This window comes from Zosterops lateralis (genome assembly GCF_965231275.1).
Source record: "Zosterops lateralis genome assembly, chromosome: 1".
NCBI lineage: Eukaryota > Metazoa > Chordata > Aves > Passeriformes > Zosteropidae > Zosterops > Zosterops lateralis.
In genome coordinates this window covers 96,908,699-96,931,343 of record NC_139762.1, presented here as the reverse complement: position 1 = coordinate 96,931,343, position 22,645 = coordinate 96,908,699, and the positions used below count along the sequence as shown (strand labels likewise).

Sequence of the window (22,645 nt, the reverse complement as noted above, 5' to 3'; positions counted from 1 at the left end):
TGCAGACCTCAGAACAGTGACCCATGCTGTCTGGGTCAAATACTTGCTCATTTAAATTTATTACACCTTGCCTGGACCTTATGAGTGCCATGTGCCTTGCCCATAAAAGCCAGAGGATATATATTTTTTGTTAAGCAAAAACGCAAAAAATCAAACATTTCATGTTATTTAAGCCCAGAACTCCAGTGAGGCTTTCAAATATAAATTTTGAGATCCATTAGATGAATATTTAGTTCTGCACTGTGAACGCGACTAAGACATATATTTGAAAAACCCACTCTGTGTAAAATAATTATTTTGACTTTGGTATATGAAACTAGACTAGAGAAGGTGATTTTTTTCAAATAACTTATTAAAAAGTGTACAAAAATATTTGATGCATTATGAACAACATAAGTTATAAATTAGAAAGAATCTTAAAAAGTTAAGATAAAAGAATTTGTTGGCATAAGATTTTAATTTCTGGAGGAAATAATTTAAACCAGTTATTCCCTTATTAGTAGCACCTCTCTTTGGTATGAATAATATCCAAAGCCACCTAATATTATTTCTACCAGAAATTTTCAAAAAGTCTTAACTAAAAATTATTTTCTTTACACTGTAATGGTATTTATAAAAAAATTTGGAATTGTCAAGTAAGAGCATTTTCATTCCAGGATTTAGAAATGTTTTTCCCTAAGACACTAAGCAAATTCCATCATCTAGATCCTATATATTTTCTTGGATAAATTATTCTTAGCCAAAATTTCTAGAAGCTTGTGACTTACAACAATTACATAAACATGGAAAATAATCCAAATAATAGCATGTAGTGCTTATGCCGATCTTATCTATTTAGATCTTGCCCCTTGTAATTCTGCATGAGATCTGGATTTGTCTCAGGAGCTAATGAAGGGCAAAGTACTTTGGCAGGAATGTGTCTGTATGCCAAGTACTGCTTATTTTTTGCTACAAAGAATTGAAGTACCATTTTTATTTCTTGCCTGCAGTATTTTCCACAGCACTGTTGACTACTCCTGATTATCATAGATTGTCTGACTGAAATGAGATATTTATTTGCTCGTTGGCTCAGAACCTTCAGCAGTATTTTGCATGTCTAAAATTGGCATTAATATTGCCCATTGGCTTTGATAATTAAATTGTACACCTGTTCAAAAATAAGCACCAGATTGTTAATGATTCTTGGCCATCACAGTGCCGGTCGTTTTCCAGCAATATTTCTCTTCAAATTATCAGGACATTTTTGTACTCCTCTAATTGTGACATTAACTATTCCAAGTCTTCCATGGCAATACATGGGTAAAACCATAACACAGTATTCTAAATCAATAACACTCTAGCTGAAGTGGGGACCCTGATGAAATGAAGTTCATTATTATTAAGCGGTTCTTTAAAGGCAAAATGATGAAACATGCAAAGCATCATAACCAGCAACTCCTCCATCTCCTATTCCCTTTTGATATGCACTGACTGACTCCTGCTCTTAGAGTACCAAGGAGCATTTACCTGTTCCAGGTCTTACCAATTTCTTCATACCTTAAAGCCGCTGATTTTTTATCTTTTGTTCTGATTCGGTTTGTATTACCTTTCTCAAGGTTCTGTAAGTTTCAAATTAATATGAATGAAGAAAAAAAAATACTATGCACAGACCATATGCATCATTAGACTGTATTCATGTCTGCAGAGAAGAGATTTACACTGTAACTGGCAGATAACTTAGTCCTGTTTCCATAATGGTCCCTGAGGTCAGTGTTCCAAAATATGCTGCAATAATCCAAACTTTGTATTGTCCAAACTTTCTTTTTGGTTTGGAAATACATCTTTAAAAGCATTCTGAGGTGCCCTCACAGTGTTTCTTATATGCTTTGTTAATTTTCCTTTAGTCTTTGTTTTGACTTTACCTAGAGTGACCACTGACTCCAAGTATCATGTCGCACTGTGTAATAGCATAAATATTTTCTGTTTATAAAACTAAAGGGGTTCCAATTTTTAGGACTAAACCAGTTTGAATACAATTAGTATTTAAGAAAAACTTTCTTACATCTCCTCCAGTATTTTACCTTCTGTAGTATGGGATCCTCTTGTCTTTTATTTAATCTGCAGGCAGATTGGTGTCATCTGTGACAGCAAAATAATGTCCACATCATCTTCATAGTTCTAGCCTGAGGAAAAACTGAGAGACTAGTCCTTCCTTCCTCCCATTAGTGGCAAAAGAAAAGAAACTATATAAAGGAATATGAGTTTTCCTTATCTTGTAATTGGAAAAGCCAAGCTCAAAAAATACCAAAATATTAGTTCAATGTAGTGAGGCACATGATAAATTAATTTAAACCTGTATTCTCTAACAGTTCTGTGTTATTTTAATGATCTTAGATAGCAGTTTTAGAAGGTACCACATTTCTATCCAGAAAAAAAAATTGAGGTTTGCTACTATATGGAATTTTATCAACTTATGTGATAGCTCTTGTAATTTACAGCACAACAACCATGAATGACAGTAGCCCAGAGCTGTTGATGTATCTGCATTACAAGAACTACCAGAAGCATCTGGAGAAATATGATGACAGCATATTTCAACATGTGTCTGTTTAACAGAGGATAAAATGAATGAGAAGAAAATAGTATCACCAAGAACATGGAGAATCTTCTCAAAAAAAAACCACCAGTATTAGGAATTGAGTTCCTAGCATCTTTATCCCAACTAACCTCTGTTGCAAATCATTAGGAAGTGCCTTTCAAAACTGTGGTACCACTGATACTGATGAGTACAATTTCAAATGCATTTGTAAGACTAAAATAGGATTGGAACCTCACACAGATAAAAAGGTAGACTCAGCATACATAAACAAAATGTGGAAAGGATGCATAAAAATCCTAAATCCAAGATTAAATTAAATACCTTTTATTAAACAAGTATTTATTAAACAAGTAGATTATTCAATTATTTCCAATCAGATTTTAGTAAAATTCATATATGTATGTATATATATATATATATATATATATATATATATATGGGGCTTTGCAGCCTCCACAAAAACACACATATTTGCTTACATTAAAATAATACTCGACTTTTTGACTCACAGTGTTTTAGAGCAGAGACTTCAAATCACGTAAATTGATCGTTCTGCTGTCAGATACGTGTCTTATGCCTTCCCTGTTAAAACGTGGAATATTCTGATGCCACCTGTAGAAATCAATTTCCTGCATTGGAGACTCATTAACAGTTTTGGAGCAAAATGCTTCATCGCTTTTCAGTCTACCTGGTGTACATCAATCCTGAATCATGAGGTAATGTAATATTTTCTAGAACTTATTAATCCAGCTGCAGAGAACCTGTGGAATCTGCAGTGGTTTGAGGCAGGTTTGGTTCTGTGTGCACAGCACTCCCCCTCTGACATCCACATGCTGAGATGGGCAAAGGTCAGTAGGACTGGGCTTGACATGATGCACAGTGGAGGAACTGGGGGCAGAGGTAAAATAGGAAGGGCAAACCAGGGAGTATCAGACAGCAGGGGAAGGGACAGAAGATTAGGAGCAGAAAGGGTGATTAACAGAGCAGATGTGAATAGGGATGCAATTCTCAACCACGCATGTAAGATTATATTTTAAATAAAATTTGGGTCCACCAAGAAGTTGTGAGTGTCAGTTCTTCAACTTTTAGCTTATGAGAAGTTTAATTTTTGCAACCATGAATTTATATGGATTTTGTAGCAAGAGTCAAGAGGAGAGCCTACCTGTAAGTCTTACCTTTTCATCATACAGTTCCTCTACAATTTGAATTTTATATTTTTCCCTGTCCTCAGTGGAGAATAAATTCTAAAGTTCTGTAAGTTCTGTACCACTTCTATCCATACCAAATGGGTACTGTCTCTCTGCCAGTAACAATATGTTTTCCAAGAGTAAGGGAGGAGAAGAAGGCAGACTTAATGTTTCAGAATGATGTATCTGACTAAACTGATCAATATCTCCATCTTTACTGAATAAAATCAACTTTTTCTTTATATAGGATTGAAAGAAATAAAGCAAGTGGTTTCTCTGTATCAAGGGACTTCCTAACCTCCAGTCTGTGATCTTACAAGGCAGCTATCCAGTGTAACTCAGTTCTTTCTTGAAAGTATATGAGTTATTTCCATGGAAGAACAGTTTGAAAAGAAAATATAAAAATTTCATTTCTTAAAATGAAATTTGACATCTGGGAATAAGGTTCCAGGTTTCAGACTATATGAAAAATGAATTATTCAGATGCTTACAAGGGCAGTATTCTTATTTGATGTAGTTTAACCTTCTTTCACTGAGAACTTGCCTTCCCAAATAGCCATCAAATATTCAGTCAATATTCAGACACTAATTTTTGTGTTTAATGCATAAAAGCTTTCAATGAGGATTAGATCATATTTAGGTATTTACACACACTGAGATAATAAAAAAGTTTAATTAAAAAATATATAATTGATTCTCTCACCAACAATCTTTAGAATTGTATTGTAGTAGTACAAGTAACTAATCTTTAGAATAAGTATTGTAGCAATAATTTCAATAATGCATTCTTCTAAAAATAAAAATGTATTTAAGCAGACTCAGGAAGTGACAAAAGGTGAAGGTTTCAATTACATACAGCTACATACTTGAGACCTGGAACAGGCAAAGCAGGAAGATGTAGAATATGATTGGCATGCATGCTACAGTATTATATCCTGCAGGAGTTGTAAATTATGGCTGCAAATGAACACATTGTAACATCAGCAACATTGCTTAACTTTTATGTTTGTATCAAATTCAGAGTGGAAATTTTATTTGAAAGTTCGGTCTCAAAAAGGATTTTTTCCCCTTAGCAACAGAGTGCGAAGAGTTGCATTTGATGCTGTTGCTTCTGCTGTGGAGATGTTAAGTAGATTGAAAGCATATAAAGTTGGGTTGGTTTTTTTATATTGTTTGGTTGTTTTTTTAATGGATAAACCCATTTTTCCATAATGGAGTTGACAATTCAAAGAGCTTTGAACAAGTGGGTCTTCGGAAATGAGTCACTTCATGGAGACTGATTCATTCTAAACTTCGAGCACCATATCTAACCTTCCTTTAATCCAGAGCTTAAAGTATTCACATTTTTGCTATAGCAAAGTGGCAGCCAGGACAACAAGGATACTATTTTAATGTACATGAGCTATTACATTGTCTTGTGCAAAATGAACGTGGGAAAAAAAATATTGAGTGATATATAACAGTTTTGTAAAAACAAGATCTTGCATACTTCTTCCACCAGTTTAAAAATTCCAGGCGAAAGACAAATTGTACAGCATCCTGATGCCATTAGGTTCTGCAAAACAAGGAAATACTAATATTGTTTCGCTGTAGACTTAGAATCAGTTTTCCAGATAATTCCAACTCATAACTACATATATTTTTTTATGTCCTTCATTCTCAAATTGAATGTGTTTTCTATCAGCAATGAATTCCCAGGTCTTTAATTCAATTAAAAAATCAACTAAGAAAATTAAATTATAATTTTTGATTATTTTAAAATTATTTTATATTTTTAGTTTAATTAGAAAGTTTCTTAGCTAAGTTACTGATCTTTTTGAAATCTTCTACCTATAGGCTTTTCGAACTGAGAAATACATTTATGAAAACTGTTTCTGTTTGAGATGTCTAAAATTTAAAAATGCAGGCTGATTTTGAGTGGGCATTTAAGAACATACTACTGTGTTGTTTGCATGCCTATGTCTTTAAAAAGTTCTTCTTATCACTAATTTTTAATTTTCTGATGTTCAACAGAATTTAGAAGCAAATGTAAGGAGATGGTGAAAGGTGAATATTTATGAATATTTGAAGGAACATAACAGAAGGACAGTTACCTTGCTGTTTGAGTTGCTTACTACAGTATAATTGTGTTTGTTCTCTCTCTTAAATTGGAAAGTCAAACAAGAGTCTTTGGTCAATGACCTGCTGAAACTGCAGCCTGCTCGTCTGCATTTAGCCCCTCTCATAGGAAGTTTTCACTTAAAGCATTCAAAGCTGCTAATCTCTTTGTGTTAGTGATTTAATGTCAGCACAGAAGTAGATTTCAATACTAGAAAAAATATTTAGTAATCCAGTAATTCAAGTCCCTTTTTATTTTTTTTTTTTCATTGTGACTGACAATACTGTAATATCCACAACATCAACCACGTTGCTTCTTATAGGCCTGGAAAAGTTCAGTATATGAGGATATTTTTACGCTATCTTGATTGCCTTCAATATCAGCAGTATATATATATTATTATCTACTTATCTGAAAGGTTCTTTTTCTTACGTTATATTCTTTTGGATTTTGTGTCTGCACTAAATATCCACCCCTGCATCACTGGCATTTTGACATCATTCTATAAATGTTTCAACAGGAAAAACTGGACATATGATTTCATGGGCAAGATGCATCCTTTCTATTTCAATCTATTATTTAGAAATTATTAGGTCACTAGTGGAATAAGAGTTTGGCTAAATCACTAACAGTTTTTAAGGCAACAAAAAATTAGATTTCAATATGTAAATATATAACCTTTTTTTCTTAATCTTCTTAATGATGGGAATAACATATTTTCTTTCAATAATATTGAATTCATATGTACAGTAGAGATATCCACTGTATTAGTTTGTAACCTAACCTGAAGTACTGGATGATTTTCTTAAATATAGACTGTCACCACAAATGTTTTTGAAAAGAGCTGTTGATCTTTCCTGAAATTGTTCAGTCACTAAACAGACATACAATTTGTAGACTGATTATTAACATTACTAATTTGTAATTAAGCAGTAAAGCGCTTTATTGGAGATAGTAAATATCATAGTTTTGATGTGTGATTTTACAGAAGTTTTTTAAAGAACCATAAAAGTCGCAAAACATTTATAAAAGAAACACACTTCTTTTTACACATCATTTAAAATTTCAGCTTTTCTGAATGCATGACTTTATGCTGAGCAGTATAAATGTGTATCATGGCTGAGATTAGCTAATGGTCTTCAGTAAGAATTTTAAAACATTTTCTGCAGTCAACTGTGCATTTTCTGGTTCTTAAAGATTGCTCAAAAGATAATTTGTCATGACAGTTTCTGTGTCAGCAGCTCTTTTCTTTATTCCTGAGAGCTTTAATTAAATCTTTTAGCTGTGCTTATCACTTCTTAGCACATATATCAGTTATGTTTTATTCTGGGAATCAGAAGAATAATTTTTTTCTAGTTTTCACATAGCAATGTGAAGAATTTTTATTATATGCCTTCTTTCAACAACATTTTCAAAGAGTTAAAGCTTACATTAGATACACTTTTTTTTCGGGGTAGCATGTTTGTCATCCATCAGTTCCATACTTGAAAACCTCCTGCTGTGTTTAGCATTTACTGTCACTTGAAAAAAAAATACTAATGCATGTTACTCATTTTTCTTCAAAGAAATTCCTAAGATGCTTTTAAGGAACAGATTTTGTCTGCTTGCTCACACTGAAGGTGTGTTTAAAGACATAGAAGCAAACAAAAAAAAAGCATGGATGATTTTTGAAGCATCATTAGAGATCCACAGTGACTACCATTAAAATTTTATGATAATTCTCACAACAAAACCTAAAATTTTTGGGAAAATTACCCAGGGCACAGCATCATTCCATCACAGCAGTAGATGCACTGAAGTTACTTTTCAGTAAAACTTCTTTATTTGTAATAATTAGACTAAAAATGAGCAAATCATGCAATCAATATTTAGAATTTGAGGAAGTACAGATTTTCAGTGTTTAAGCAAAATTATTTACTTGACATATACAGATCACTTTTTGATTATATGGTGTTTCATTTCAGAAACCAATTCACAAATATTCATATTGCACTGCAGGTTCAAATAGAGAAGTTTAAAGTCTTCAGAAGCACTAAAACTTTTGTGGTTTGGTATCCAAATGAAAAGTTAGTATTTCTACCCAGAACTGATCTACCAAATAGCTCGCAGTCTGTTGCAAAGTATATGACAACAGAATAATAAAAATTAACTTGTATATTCAAAACAAATAGATGCAATAGCAAAAAGAGAATGTGGAAAGTAGTATAAAAGATTAATTAGAAAGTGTTGTATGACCAAGTAATGGGATTTATAAGCAATAATGCACTTGGCAGAAGGGCCTGGAAACCTATCGTTTGAATGATTAATAATTCTCATAAGTTTTTCAAACATTTACTTCCATGTTCTAGAGTCATGTCCCTTTTAAGGAGGCTAGCTAAAGCTGGTTTCATAAGATATGAAAAATGAAATATCTGTGGATAAGATGATGGAAAAGTGTGGAGTAAGAGAAGCAATATTGTAAAATGGTTGCCAGTTAGGCTGAGTTGTGTGAAACTGGAGCTCACAGCAAAAATTACAAGAGTTGTGATGCTTCCAGTTTTATGTATTTTCATAAGGCAGAATTTGGTTGTAGTCCAGTGCTACACTAATCAGTTTTAATTCTCAAGTGATAATTTATGGAGATGTTATTTCAGAATTACTTAGATTCATCACTATTAACAAGAAATCCAGCATTGATTCCAATGAAGTATAAGGGTGATAATAGCCCAGTCTTCCAAAGGAGAAACTGTAAAATTTCACTTTATCTTTGAAATCATAATGCAGGCAAAATTCCACTTGGTTTTACTGGACAGAGAGAAATTGCAATCTGAAATCAAAAAGACTAAACTTTATGTTTTCTTATGCTGCATTTTGAGACATTGGTAGCACTTTAAAGTAAAAGAGAAACCTATCCTTATAAATCTGAATGCTTCTCCATGGCATATGAGGATATGTGTCTTAAATTCAGTTGTATGGAAAAAAAAAACCAAACCAAACCAAACCAAACCAAACCAAACCAAACCAAAAAAAAAAAAAAAAAAAAAAAAAAAAAAAAAAAAAAAAAAAACACCAGCAGAAGCAGAAAGTCTTCCAAGTTCTAGCAGACTTCATTTCACATTTACAATTCTTCTGATGCCACCTCAAGCACGGGTTTGAAAAAACCCACTTGGTTTCAGACGTTGTTCTGAATGCTCAACAGTGCCTAATGAGTGCAACAGAATAGTACTACACAAAGTTCCATCTAAACTGGTGTTCTCTTTCTGGCATGAAAAAGGGTAGGTCTCTGCCAGACTTTAAGAACAAAGCAGATGTCTCAGGTATTACCATGCAAGACTCTAGGAAATTCAAAATCAAGGACTCCTGAGTTAGAGATACTAGCTTTTAAGCATTTTCTTGTACTAAATTGTTCAGTTGCTTTTTGCTCTCTGTAAAGCTTTTGTAACAGCTTACCACAAGAGGTCTTAAAACTAGTGTCCTGTTAAAATTTATGCAGTATTGATAGAGGCTGTGACCTGTTCCTATTCAGTCCATTATATGCACCCTGAAGTTTGCTTAGTCACCTTGGCTGTTCAAGCCACAACAGGTGTGTGTTAACATGTCTATATGGTCCTGCAAACCTTTTCTTGGTTTGGCATGATTTCTTGTCAGGTAAATATTGTGTTCAGTATTCATAGTGTGGTCATTTCACTGGACTAATATAGTAGTATAAATATTGTGTGCTCCACTTATTTTCTAGCAGTTCACTTTTTTCACTATTTTTTTTATATACTTAACCTTTCCAGAGCATTGTTACAGTATCTTATCACTTTTTAAATTCTGCATAATGATCAACCTTGTTCTTTCAAAGAAGAGAGCAACATGTTCTCACTGAAAAAGCAATGGGATAACTAAAAAAAGCTATTAGTTTTGTAAGTGGGATATTTCAGAAGTTTTCAACTTCAACTCCTGCTTATTAAGATTATAAATAATCTTCTTGTCTATAACTAATCAGAAGATCAGAAGTTAGTTATTTCCATATGACTTTTTTCTTCTTTTTTTGAATGCTGACAATATGATGATTCCTTTCACTGAATTGATCTCACTGTCACTTCACTGATCTCAAACTATTCTTTAGAAATTCTGAATGATGATATGCAAAATTGTTTCTTGAAAGGATGGTTTGTCAACATGAGTCTGTCAGAATTTGTGGGGCTTTTAGGCTTGTGCTTCTTTATTATTACCTGTAAAATACTTGGCACTTATTTTTTCATTTGTGTAGTGGTGCTTCATCCATGTTCCAAAATTTAGAAAATTAATAGAGAAAAGCAGATCCAGTGTTAACAGTTTTAGATTCATAGCTGAAGTCTGTTTTTCTCCCAGACATAAGATTTTATAAGTAAAACAGCATCTCACACTTGGAGAATGGAAATGTATTCCTCTTAAAGATACTTTAAGTGCTTCACTCTGCAGATGCAGATGACACTGCCACTAAAGAGCTTCCTTCCCTTCCCAGTACAGTTGCACTTGTCACAAAAAATTTCCAAGTGATAGTTGTGCCAAACTGAAAGACTGCAAAGTTAAAGTTGAGCTAAGATTATTCATATTCTTTGTATGTTGTTTCTAAATTTCAAGGTTATTGTGGGGGGGGGGGGGGGGAGGGAGGGGGCTTAAGAAAAATTAGTAATTCTTACTAACAATAAAAGAGTCGTTTCACAGAAATTATTTGTGTATGCTCAGGATTTGTATTAGTTTTGTGAATGTAGCTCTACAAATGTTAGAGATACATCAATGTTGAGCTGTCAGTCGTGTTTCTCTCACATTTTTCAGGGGAGAAAAAATATATTTCTCCCATTGGGTTTAGGAATAATTAAATGCTGTGTTCATACCTTGTCTTATTCAGAGGTAAATTAACTCATACACATACATGTGTTTGTAACAAACAGGTCTCTGTTTTCATGTGTGATTGTATTATGTTTAATTTTATATCTAATATAACTTGAAAGAGATGAACTGCTTTACTTTACCAAAATGGCAAGGCCACTCATTATTGCAGTCTCACAGTGAATAATTCTAATACTCTGTGAATCATTTATGCAGTTAATGTAATTATAGTGGCACAAACCTGATCAAATCCAGCACATACAAGATACGAGCAGAATTCAGAACCACATGATGAAACAACCAGCTTGCTTGGTTTAACTTTTTGTGGTCTTTAAATTTAGCATAGCTCATATATGTGCCTCTGAGTACTGCATGTTCTATGGATCTTCTGTATCTTCTGTAAAATGCTGTAAAAATTCCTAAATCTAAGAAAATCTACCATGCAGACAATATTCTCAAACTGTTTTTGATATTTCTGAGCCCAATAGAATAATGTTCACTCTAAGTCACCTGCTGTGATTCATAATTTTCAGGAAATAAAGAGATTACATCAAATCCACTCTGCCTGGTTTAAAAACATAACAGAAAGTTGGATTCTGTTTCTGGTCAGAGCTTCATAGCATATCAGTCCAGTATCCTATTGATTTTAATGACATAAATAAAACTATAACCTAGTTTTATTTATTATATATATATTTTTTGAAAAGTAGCGATATACTGGCATCTGAAGAATAGTTTGAAAAATTTAATCTTTGGAAATAGAAAAAATATTAGAGATCTGAAAAAACAAGGAATTGCAAAGCAACAGTCAGTGAATTATAGCAGCAACAAAACTAATCTATCAAAAACAAAGAAAAAACATACAAGATTTCTGTATTGTTACTGAAAGAAAGAATGTTCAACATATAAGATCTTTTCTATCATTAGAATTTATAAGTAAAATTGCAGAGGATGTGAAATTAAACTCACATGCAATTAGCTACCAATATTCCATGTTAATATGTAAATGTTTGGGGTTTTTTTACCTTTTAAGCATAAGTGTGCAATAAACCAACAGTGGTGCATGCTCCAGCTGCTGAATGGGTCGAGTGAAGGTATGGGGTGCTCTGCAAGGAAAGAGTCTTTGACTATTCCACTCATAGACAGAGAGCTGAGAGGGCTGTGAATGAGATTTACAGAATTATGAAGAGAGGAGGTGAGCTGAGCATGGCACTGTTAATGGCCAAACATGAGAAATAGGGGTCACTGGAGCCTGTGTGAGAGTAAGGATAACAGAAGAAAACTGAGGCAACACTTTGCACAGCCTTTTGCACAGAAAGGGACAGAAGGTGGAGATGGGAAAGCACAGGACAGTCAGTCTCACCTCAATCCCCAAAAAGGTAACAGCTAAACCTGGAAAGCATTTCCAAGTATATCGAAGACAATAAGTGCATTCTCTGGATCCAAAATTGGTTATCTGAATTGTTGGGCAACAGGATAATAAACAAATCCAGAAAATACTAAGCAGGAAGGGATCTTTACACATTCCTGATGCAATGGTTCTGAATGCTAGTGGAGTATCAGAAAAATAGATGGTAGAAACACAGTAGTTTCATTATGAATTTTCTCCTGGCACTGTCATAGTACAGAGACACTAAAATTAGAATTTTCAAAGGAGTATGTAGGTAATAGGTCAATTTATGCTGAAATACATTGTGAATTAGGTGCATCAATAATATAATTGAGATAGGAAAATTTTCAGGCGTCCTTTCTTATCTTACCAAAAAACCACCAAAACCACCCAAACTTAGAAAAGTATTTTTTTTAATTTTTACCAGATCTATGAATGGTATTTCAGAAATATCAAATTGTTTTCCTGACACATTGCTAAATAGATAAAACAATGTTACAAAAAAATGGACAAGAGAAAAAAAAAAAAAAAAAGCATGCTCTGTACCTTATCTACTTGTGTTTTACCTCATCTTTAACTGCTTTAGTCTTTCACTGCTTTTGTCTTTGTCAGCTTTACTGCCATTTTGGCATCAGAGCTTTCCCCCTGCTGTTTGCATACATAAGATAATTCTGCTGGTCCTGAGAGCCCTTGTACTTTCTTATCAGACATGGAAGGTCCTAAGATAACAAAACCCTCATGTCACCAGATTACTATCACCATTTGTTGTTTTTCACTCCCACATGATTTCAGCAGTCAAAACTTTACTAGCCACAGAACTGGAGATTAGTGCTTTGTGATATTTGAGAGCTGAGGTTCCAGCTTCCAGTTATATGATTTTCTAGCTGCATGGTATCTCTAACAGCTGGTGAGATAGTAGCTGCTATCATGTCAGAATTTGAAGCTGGGAGGAATGGCAGGGAGCAGAATGACTAATTGTAATGCACACATTCATGTCCTATCTCGAGATTTGCAAGTTTTGAAAGGAATGCTTTCACTGTTGCAAAGCTGGTAATCACAGCACAGCAGTTGTGCACTGTACTTGTTCCTTCTCCAGCCGGTTCAAGAGATACCAGACTTGAATGCTGTCAAAGATGAGCAGTGTTTTGGGCAATGATCCAAGGCAGAACATGGTCTATGGCATAACTCTCTAGTGCTTCCCAGAACTCTCATATAATTTTCATTCAATGACTATAACTAGAAGGCATAATATTGAATGATACCACAATATACCAAGCCATTTTTTCAGGAATTAAATTATTTATTTTCTTGAGTGTACATGAGGGTTTTTACTTATTTTGAGGAGAACTTGATTTTCAAGCTAAATATTAGCATGGTGTAGTGTTTTCACTGTGAAAAGTACAAAGAACCTCCCCAATATAATTCCGAAAATACCTAATTTAGTTTCATGGCATATTTGGATGGAAAATAGAAAGTGTATAAGGGACATGAGTAGGAAAGTTAATATCTGCTTCAGAGTTGTATACCTTTCATACCTGGAAGAAGTAAGAGAAAAGCAATGAAGATGCATACTTAAAATGACCTTTAAAATAAAAGCTCTCCTTTTCTTAAATTGTTAATTCTCAGATATTCAGATATTTTTGCTCATAATAGCTTTACATAAAAATACCTTTATTCAGTTATAATATTTTAGATATTATAACTTTTACCTGTTCAGAATTCTTAACTTTGAACAGTTAAAAGTTAAGAATTCTGAATGGGTAAAAGGAACTAAATTGAAGCTGGCAACCATGTAGTTGCTGGGAAGGGAAATGATCATGATTTTTATTGGCCTGGAGATTATGTAGGTGAAGATACTATTGTGGCAAGTGAATCTTAATATATTTTAAAAAATTAATGAGAAAAGGGCTTGTGCCCAAGTGCACTTTCTTAGCCTTTCTTGAATTCTTAAAAAATTGCTCACAGAAAATATTTTATGCAAATCACACTTCTTAAAACAGAAAGGAATGTATATATTATTTATATCATCTTTGTAGGACCAGAAGAGCTATTCCTGTGTTCAAAATCAGAAGGCATTTTAAAAAAGAAATATTAAAAGCATTTAAATGAAATATCAAAGCATGTTATACAAGTGAGACTTCTTGTATCTACTTTCAGGTCCTATAACAGCCACCTATAATATCTGTATCCTTCAGTATTCCTGTTATCTCTTTTTCCATTTTTATTTTCAAATGTATTTAAATTTTGACTGCTTGCAATACAAAGTTTTGAAGTAATGAAAAAATGCTTTGAATAATGAGAAAAATGGTAAAATCAGTTTGTATTTAGCTTAAATGTATGCTTATCAAGAGCAAAAATGTTGAAGCATGCTTTCTTTTCAAGCATAAGGAAAATTTCTGGTATCTTATTGTAATATGCAATGAATTAAATATTTACTGGCAATATTATATGAGTGATAAATGGAGATGGATATAGGAGGAAAAAAAGCACTTTCAGACAAAAAATGGAAATTTGAAAAATGTACTTTCACTGTAAAGTGAAAGTGAAAAATATTCTGGTTCATTCCAGGAGGTTCAAAGTATTCTAGAAACCAAAGGTAGAAAGGCCTTTACTCCCCTATTACTATCACTCCCTTAAAGGTGAATATTTTACTTGTGTTCATTTTGTTGGGGAGAATGGATGCAATTTTTCTTCTATTGTGTAGTTGAAAGGAAAAGTTGTCTTATTTGGTTATCCCATAGCCTGCCATGGTCATATTCCAAAATATTATAACTGAAGAAAGATATTATTATGCAAAGCTATTATGAGCAAAAATATCTGAATATCTGAGAATTAACAATTTTAGAAAAGGAGAGCTTTTATTTTAAAGGTCATTTTAAGGCTTACTGTATATCAGAGTTATATGTCAAAACAGTGAATAATTATGTTATAAATGGGAATGATTCTTCCTTTGGAAAACCACAATTAACAAAACATGAGTTTATGAAAGACTGTTCAAAGGAGTCCTTTTCTATTAAGTAGCCACTGAGTTTTATTCATCCTCTACCATTCTGAAAGTTCTTAAAGTGGGTAACTTATTCAAAATTTCAGCACAGCTATTGTGATACAGAAGTAAAAGGTTTGGTTTAGTAGCAAAAGTTTGATCGAAATATTCAAATTGTCATATTCTATTTTAGGGAAAATATTACATGTAAATATATATTATATATATATTCACTATATTACATATAGCAAATTTCAGTGGTATCTATTGTAATACACTACCCAGGAATGTACTTGGGAAATTTATTCTGACATAAATTATGAAGTTAAAAGGAGTTATAATTATATAGGAAAACACAAACATTTTCTTGTAAAGAAAATAAAAGCATAATTTTTCATGAGTTCAATAAGTAAAGATAATTTAATGAGAAATATAGAAAAAGATGGCTTGTGATCTCGTGGATCTCAAAGGAAATACAATATTTAGCATTTAAAGAAAAAGTCATGCTGTTTGAGAGCACATATAGTATTTTTAGAGAACGGAATGGCATAGTGAGTGAATTTATAATGGCTTTGAGTAATTTCTCCAGTGTAAAAATATGAAACCTATTTCAATATCCATATGTTCACTCATGATCTTTCACAGTCCCCTAATGCTAAATGGCAAATATGTTTTAATTAAAGCAGAAGCTGACATAAGTCCATGTTCTATAACTTGGGCATTAGGCTGTGATTGCACTCAGAATATTAATTATTTTATTCATAAATAAATCTCTAAAATTGTAGTTTAGTTTATAGCAGTAGATGTTAACTCAAGCTTATAGCAGTTTCCTTTCTTAACTTGGATTTGGTTTCATACCAGAGATCCCTTCCTTCCATATCCACACATGAAAGTGGCTTAGCAAAGCACTGCTGTTGAGACATTGAATGACAAATTGAAGTGGCTCTGAACTGAAATTCATTATTGATTATTACTAAGTGAATTCTCATCTTTTATATTTGAAAAATTACATATCCAGGATATTAATAATTTGGTCTATATTATTCGATCCAAATGTTTCTGATGCAAGTATTTGAGATTTTAGTGGTAAGGGCTCATTTTCATTCTTATTTCATTTTCTGTATCAAAATCATGACACAGCATATGCCTTTTAGAAAAGCACATGAGATATTTAAGAGTATTCCTTTGAGAAGAGAACAGGTTTTTAGCTTCCATAGGAGTCCTGTATTCCAATATGAACCTTGGTAGGACTGGGCTAGTGTGGCAAAATTCAGCTCATCTAAGAGGCATGTGGAATCTGTAAATACAAATACCTTCCATCATGTTTTTGTAAATTCAGAAATTCCTTAAACTTTAGCTTTTCAGGAATAAATGTCCTTAAAGGAGAAAGATATTTCACACATCCTCATTTCCCTCTCTTCTCCACATCTACAGGTGGGTATTTATCAGAATATAGTCACCTTATATTTCTTGCTGTATTTTCTTTACCAATGCTACACTAGTCCCTTACTATTTTCCTTTAATCTATACTCCTGAGAAATACACACATCTGTCCTTAGGAAGTCATCATTGATTAAAGCAAACAACATCCTTGTAATGTCTCCCTGTAGAATCATTACTGTAAATTGTGTGAGGATTAAATAAGATGACAATAATAATTTAAGTATCATGTGTAGCTACCTTAAAATAGTTCTATCCAGCTCTTCCATCTAATTAGGATTTGGAAAGAATCCTACCTTCCATTAATACTTACTGTGCACTTGCAGTAAAAAAGAGATTAATTTAAACAGCAGTGATTTTTTAAAAAAATATTCTGTGGAGAAATGCATGCACAAACTATATTAATTGAGCTCTAAATTAGTGATGCTAAACAACAAAAGCAAGGAAATGCACAGTGAAGCAGGAAATGTACCATATGCTATTGTATACCTGGGCACAACGGGGAGACTCTCTTAATGGCTTTCTTAATGTTTCTGTTGTACCAGATATTGGTGGACATATGGTATGCTGTCTTTTTTATATGCTTGTGTCTTTTCATGATTTTGTTAGCAGACTTGATAGCATTTTCTATTTGTCTGTTGTTAGGAAAAAGGCTTTAAAATGTTTTGCTCATTTATCTGGAGTTTGAAACCCATGCACTTTATTTTGCTTATTAATTTATACCCCATTTTTAAATGTTCTTCAAGAGCAGGTGCTTATTAACTTTATTTTTAAGCTTTCCATAGTCTTGGTCCCTGTTTGGCAGTAATTTGGAATACAGTTGAGTAGCCCTTCCACATGCAGATGGGTTTTGCCTCAGTGTCAGAGCTGTCCAAACAGATGGCTAAAGCAACAGCAGCAGCTGCAGAGCTCACCAGGCTTTGCACAACAAGGATTGTACAACCATAGAATAATAGAATTATAGAATCCTTTAGGTTGGAAAAGACCTTCAAGATCATTAAGTTCACCAGTTAACCCAGCACCACTAAACCATGTCCCTAAGTGCCATATCTACACAGCTTTTGAATATCTCCAGAGATGATGAATCAACAACTTTCCTGGGCAGCTGGTTTCAGTACTTGACAACTCTTTCAGTGAAGAAATTTTTCATAATATCCAATCTAAATCTCTGCTGGCACAACTTGAGGCCATTTTCTCCTGTCTTTTTTTCTTGTTACTTGAGCACTCTTGCAACTGCTTTCTTTGCCTGTCTCCTCCAAGGAACCTCAACCAGTTCCAGCTGGCAGCAAAGTTCCCCATTTCACTTGGCTCCTTAATGCCCTTCCAGCTGAGGAACAAAATACAACGACTTCTTGTGACATCATTTCCTGAATGCCATGTGCTTTCAAGGTTGACTGATACAGAATACCAAAGGAAAGATTTCCTTAATTTTTTATGGCCCAATCTTCATAAATATTCACATTTAAATAGGTTGTTCCTTGGTTCTATCACATGGAATACCCACATTGAAATCACAGAAGTCCAGAACTAGTTGGAGGGAATATATCATGTAACAGAGAACAACAACTGGGCTGAATCCTTTTGACGTACATGTGACTTACTCCAGTTATGTCCTGGCTAAAATTCCCTTCATTAAAGCAGTGATCTCAGGGCTTCTTACTGGAAGTCTTTGAAGACCGTTTAAACCACTGTGAAAATCAAAGGACATTGTTGTACATTAGCTGGTGAATAGACACTTTTAAGTCTTATAAGACATTGCAGATCAGGGCTAGTCTTTTAAGTAAGATTCAGTTATTTCTGGCCAGTGTGAATACTTTTGTCCAAATATACAAAGCTCACCATTCTAATACTCATACAGCAGTTTTGGTAGCAGCTCATTATATGTGTAGCTGCATTAGCTTAAATATTAAATGGGAGGCATAATGAAATTCTTCTAACTTTTTATAGATGTCAATAACCTTACATGATATCTAGCAATACCAGACTAATTGTTTCTGAAATGTTTAAATAAGAAATATTTTAAAAATAAATAACTTGATTTGTCCTGAAAATTTACCATGGCTCTTCCTATAGCCATCAATTACACCTAATATTAATATATTTTAGTTTGTTTACTTTAAATTTAATTTAAAACTTTTTCAGTTGCTAGTTTTAGGAATTCTTATTTTAGTTTAAATTAATATATCTTTGATTAGCAAATGAATGGGAAAGGACAGAATTCTGAGTAATTTTGCACAAACAGTATTTTAATAAGGAGTTGTTCATACAACTTATCCAGAATTTTTTATAAGGCAAACTCATTATTGGAAATCATTAAATGAAAGTAATTAAAAAGGAAACAGCCATCTCTTTCAAAAGGATTCCAGTAAAATTCAGTAACAGCAACCAAGTTGCTGCGCAGCCTAGTCTTGTATATCCAGCAGAGTGAAGAACTTACCAGCTTATTGATTCTTACTGATGTAGGGCTTGGCAATCAGTCTGCATCTGGAATAATTAGTGGGGATGTTAATCAGTAGACAAGAGCATCATGGGGGCCCTGACGCTATGAACAATTACACTGCTATGCCAGCTCAAAGGCTTTTACACTTTGGCAGCTTAAATGCTTTTGACATGTGATGCTGTTTTTCCTAAGAACATTGTTGTTTTATAAATAGTGGGCAGGTTAGATTCGATGTGTGTGCACAGTGGCATGACTGACCTGTCCAAATTGCCAGGGAATGGATTTACAAGTGGATTACAATTGCAAAGAATTAACTCATCACAGTGATAAAAAGACTCTACATTTTGGTAAAAAGTCTCAGGTTCCTTGACATTTTATTCAGACTTTATTCACAAGACTATTGGGGTCCCAGAATCAAGAGTAAACCAATGTGTTTGTGAATTCTCTTTTCTGAAAACCTGTTCAAGACACATAAAGGGGACAAGAAATACAGTAATTGCACCATGGCTTTTGGTAGGATTTGAATGGAAGTGCAGAGATGAAATAGAGGGAATTGGAGATGTATGTCCCTAAGATTAAAGCACAATAAATTAATTATGGATGGGATAAAAACTAATAACATACAGAAATAATTTAGATCTGACATGATTATCTCGCTCTTACATGTAGTCTTCTTGAGCTAGTTTGCAGTGTAGCTACTTTGGGCATACTTAAGATCCTAAATTTTGATAATTCTCTATTGTTCTGTGCAAGGCTACTGTCTGTTCACTGTGCTCTGAATTCCCCAGAGTGTAAAAGCCAGTTTCTGGCAATCAGTTTGAGTGGATGTTCTTGGTCTACAGCACATCATTACTAAGGAATGCAATTTATCAACTCAAAATTGTAAAAACTAATATACTTTTAACATATGTTTTAATGAAAAAAATTATGGTGCTTATAGTACCTCCTTATTGTTATTAACTTAATATGAAGACATTATACTAAACTAGTGGCTAGAATTCTGTCAAATGAGGAGTTTGAGACCTCTTTGATCTTTTACACTATTCCCCAATTTCCCCTCTTGCCATAAAAAGATTCATGAGTTGAAAGTATGTACTTTAAATGTATCTCGAATAGCAATAGGACTGAAGTTCAGAACTGCTAATCAATAAATAATGCCTCCTAGTCATCAAAAGTGTAGCTTGCTTCTCACTGTGATAGACAACTCCAAATAATTGCTCTGAAACTCTATACTTTTTCATTTCTTATTAAGGAATCAGCTGAAAAGGTATCCAATGTATACAATACAGAAAGATTTTCTCATCTAAATTCTAATGTCTAATTTCCTATTGAAATCTTTTTCTTAGAAGAAATTTGAACTGTAAGTAACTGTTTAAACTTGAACTGACTTTCCTGTTTCGTGTTGTGGTCACACCATTTTAAAAATTTCATTTCAGAGTAAAGAGGGTGAAGAAGGTGAACACAGGATTTGGGACCAGACAAAGTTCCTCGTCTGCTGTTGGAGATTCTACCATGACAGCGAGTGAAGATATGGGACATCACAAAAAAGCGCTGCAGCAACAAGGCTAACAGCAAAGAGGAGAGACAAACATTGTTCATAAAGACATACAAGAAATTTCATTGAAGAAGTGTATGTCAGATATATATATAGGAATACTGTATGCATTGTTTCTATGTATTTCTGATTTTTATAAGAACCAAGGAAAATATACAAGAGTCAGGGTGCACCTATTTAGAAGTTATGTTGGCCATTGTCATTCCTTTCCAGTTATTCTAACTGTTCTCTTCTAAAGCAAAATGTGGACTTTAATGAAATTGTCCCATGTTTTACCTTTGGGAAAAAGAGATGTTCATATTCTATCCTGGGAAGACATTGAGTCTGAAATGGAAGTCAGTGATTTGTTTCTTGCTTTGCTTGTGTATTTTACTTTCATACAGCAGTGGAAAAGAATATCTGTACCACCATACCCTCCGTTCTACCAGGGTGACATGTGTATTACACTTTTCTTTCATAAAAAAAAAAAAAAAAAAAAAAAAAAAAAAAAAAAAAAAAAAAAAAAAAAAAAAAAAAAAATTATGCTCATCACATAATAAAATAAATGCATCTCAAATTTATCTTATTGTCTACACATCACATTTTAATTTAAATTTTACTTTTTAATCGTCCATTTTAAAAAAATGTAAATGTAAAATACGAAGTAAAAAAATATGTTAAGATAAACTGGAAAAGCAGATTTTGAGAATTTCAGAAAATTCCAAATTTATAAAAACATCAGCAACTATCAGCCATCGAGTGAGACATAAATTATAATTTTATTTGCCATGTGCAATTGTTAATGAGTACGTCCATATCCTGTTTCATAGGGAATGCTGTAATTGCTTAGAAATATGTTTGTTTCATTTCTTATATCCCTATAAACTGAAAACTTACCTGAGGGATCTAGTTGTATTTAAAGCTACATCCTTTCTAAGAGAGAATTGTGAGATGTCTTGATTTCTTTTGTAGCCTACAAAAGGTGAAAAGTATTAAAGATCATTGATTACATAAGAATGAGATTTTTCCAAGGAATTCTCTGAGCTGCAGATGCTTGGAAGCTGGGAACAAGATGTTCTTACGTTCCTATCTGAGCTTTAGGCTGCTGCTGGAGATGGGGTGCTAGAGCAGAAATATCTGTGTTTTGACTACCTTTATACATTCTTAACCCTCTTTCATGTTTGCAGTGCTGAACTAATCCCAGCCATTAGCCCTCAGGACACACTAAGGGATATACAATGAGGGAATTCTGTCTGTTGCCAATAGCTCACAAGTTCATCAACAAGGTACAGAGATACTGTGAGACAATTTATTTGTGAATGGAGTATGAACATGTAAAACTTACAAGAACTGACAATAAAATAAGATCCATAATTCTTTTTGTCATAATTCAAACTTCCTCCCTTTATTAGCTCACTGGTTCAAGGTTTTATATTAGACAAAAGATCTCTGGTCTTGTTCAATTCATTGTGAAATGACACACTGACTTTCTCTATAACTCCATCTGCTTTTCTTATGCCAGCGTCTTCACGACGCCACAGTGTGTGAAATGGCTGCATTGAAAATGTTGATGTGCACAATAGAAATGGAAAGTGCATAATTATTGATTTTCAAGTGCTGTAACAGACAAATGTACTTCTATGGTTACGCCAAAGCACTTGAAAATATGGCAACACAACAGCTTACTGATAGAAGCTTGTATCATTTAGATAAGCTTTAGAGATAAAATCTTTCTCTTTTTTTTCCCTCTGACAAGCCACTAGAAATACAGTTGTTTTAGAGATAAAGCATGGTTTCAACACTGGCCAAAATACCTATAAACTCCAGAATATCTTTTCAGCCCACAGTAATAGCTGTGGCTAAAATCAAGTCAAATGGTATTATGAATTACTGAGGAAATTGGGATTCTGTCTTTCCTGTTTCTATTTCTAAATCTGTAGGAAAAACAAATAATGTTTAGTTGGTACTCCAGAACATTTCTGTGCTAACAGCTTGGTAGTGTAACATGGATATTGAGGGAAATCAAACCAGACGCTGGTTTCTGCTGCTCCATCTAACACTACTATAAACCCTTTCATATGTATTCACTGTATTATACTACCCAGTAGGTGGGATGCACCTGGCTGGTCTAAATGTCATGGTGACAATAAAACATC

At 33.4% G+C, this 22,645-nt stretch overlaps 1 protein-coding gene across 5 annotated transcripts in view; it reads left to right on the top strand.

The window, feature by feature from the left end:
- Nucleotides 1–22,142, top strand: part of CCDC102B (coiled-coil domain containing 102B) — a 130,453-nt gene extending 108,311 nt beyond the window's left edge. For 4 of the 5 annotated variants that reach the window (XM_083881250.1, XM_083881248.1, XM_083881246.1 and 1 more), the window contains one exon: nucleotides 20,392–22,142. In XM_083881250.1, coding sequence (XP_083737376.1) covers nucleotides 20,392–20,481 — 90 coding nt within the window. In that variant the 3' untranslated portion in view covers nucleotides 20,482–22,142. Of the gene's footprint in view, nucleotides 1–16,432; nucleotides 16,510–20,391 lie in introns of all 5 variants that reach the window. The other variant, XR_014592092.1, reaches the window with a different exon arrangement.
- Nucleotides 22,143–22,645: the final 503 nt, after the last annotated feature.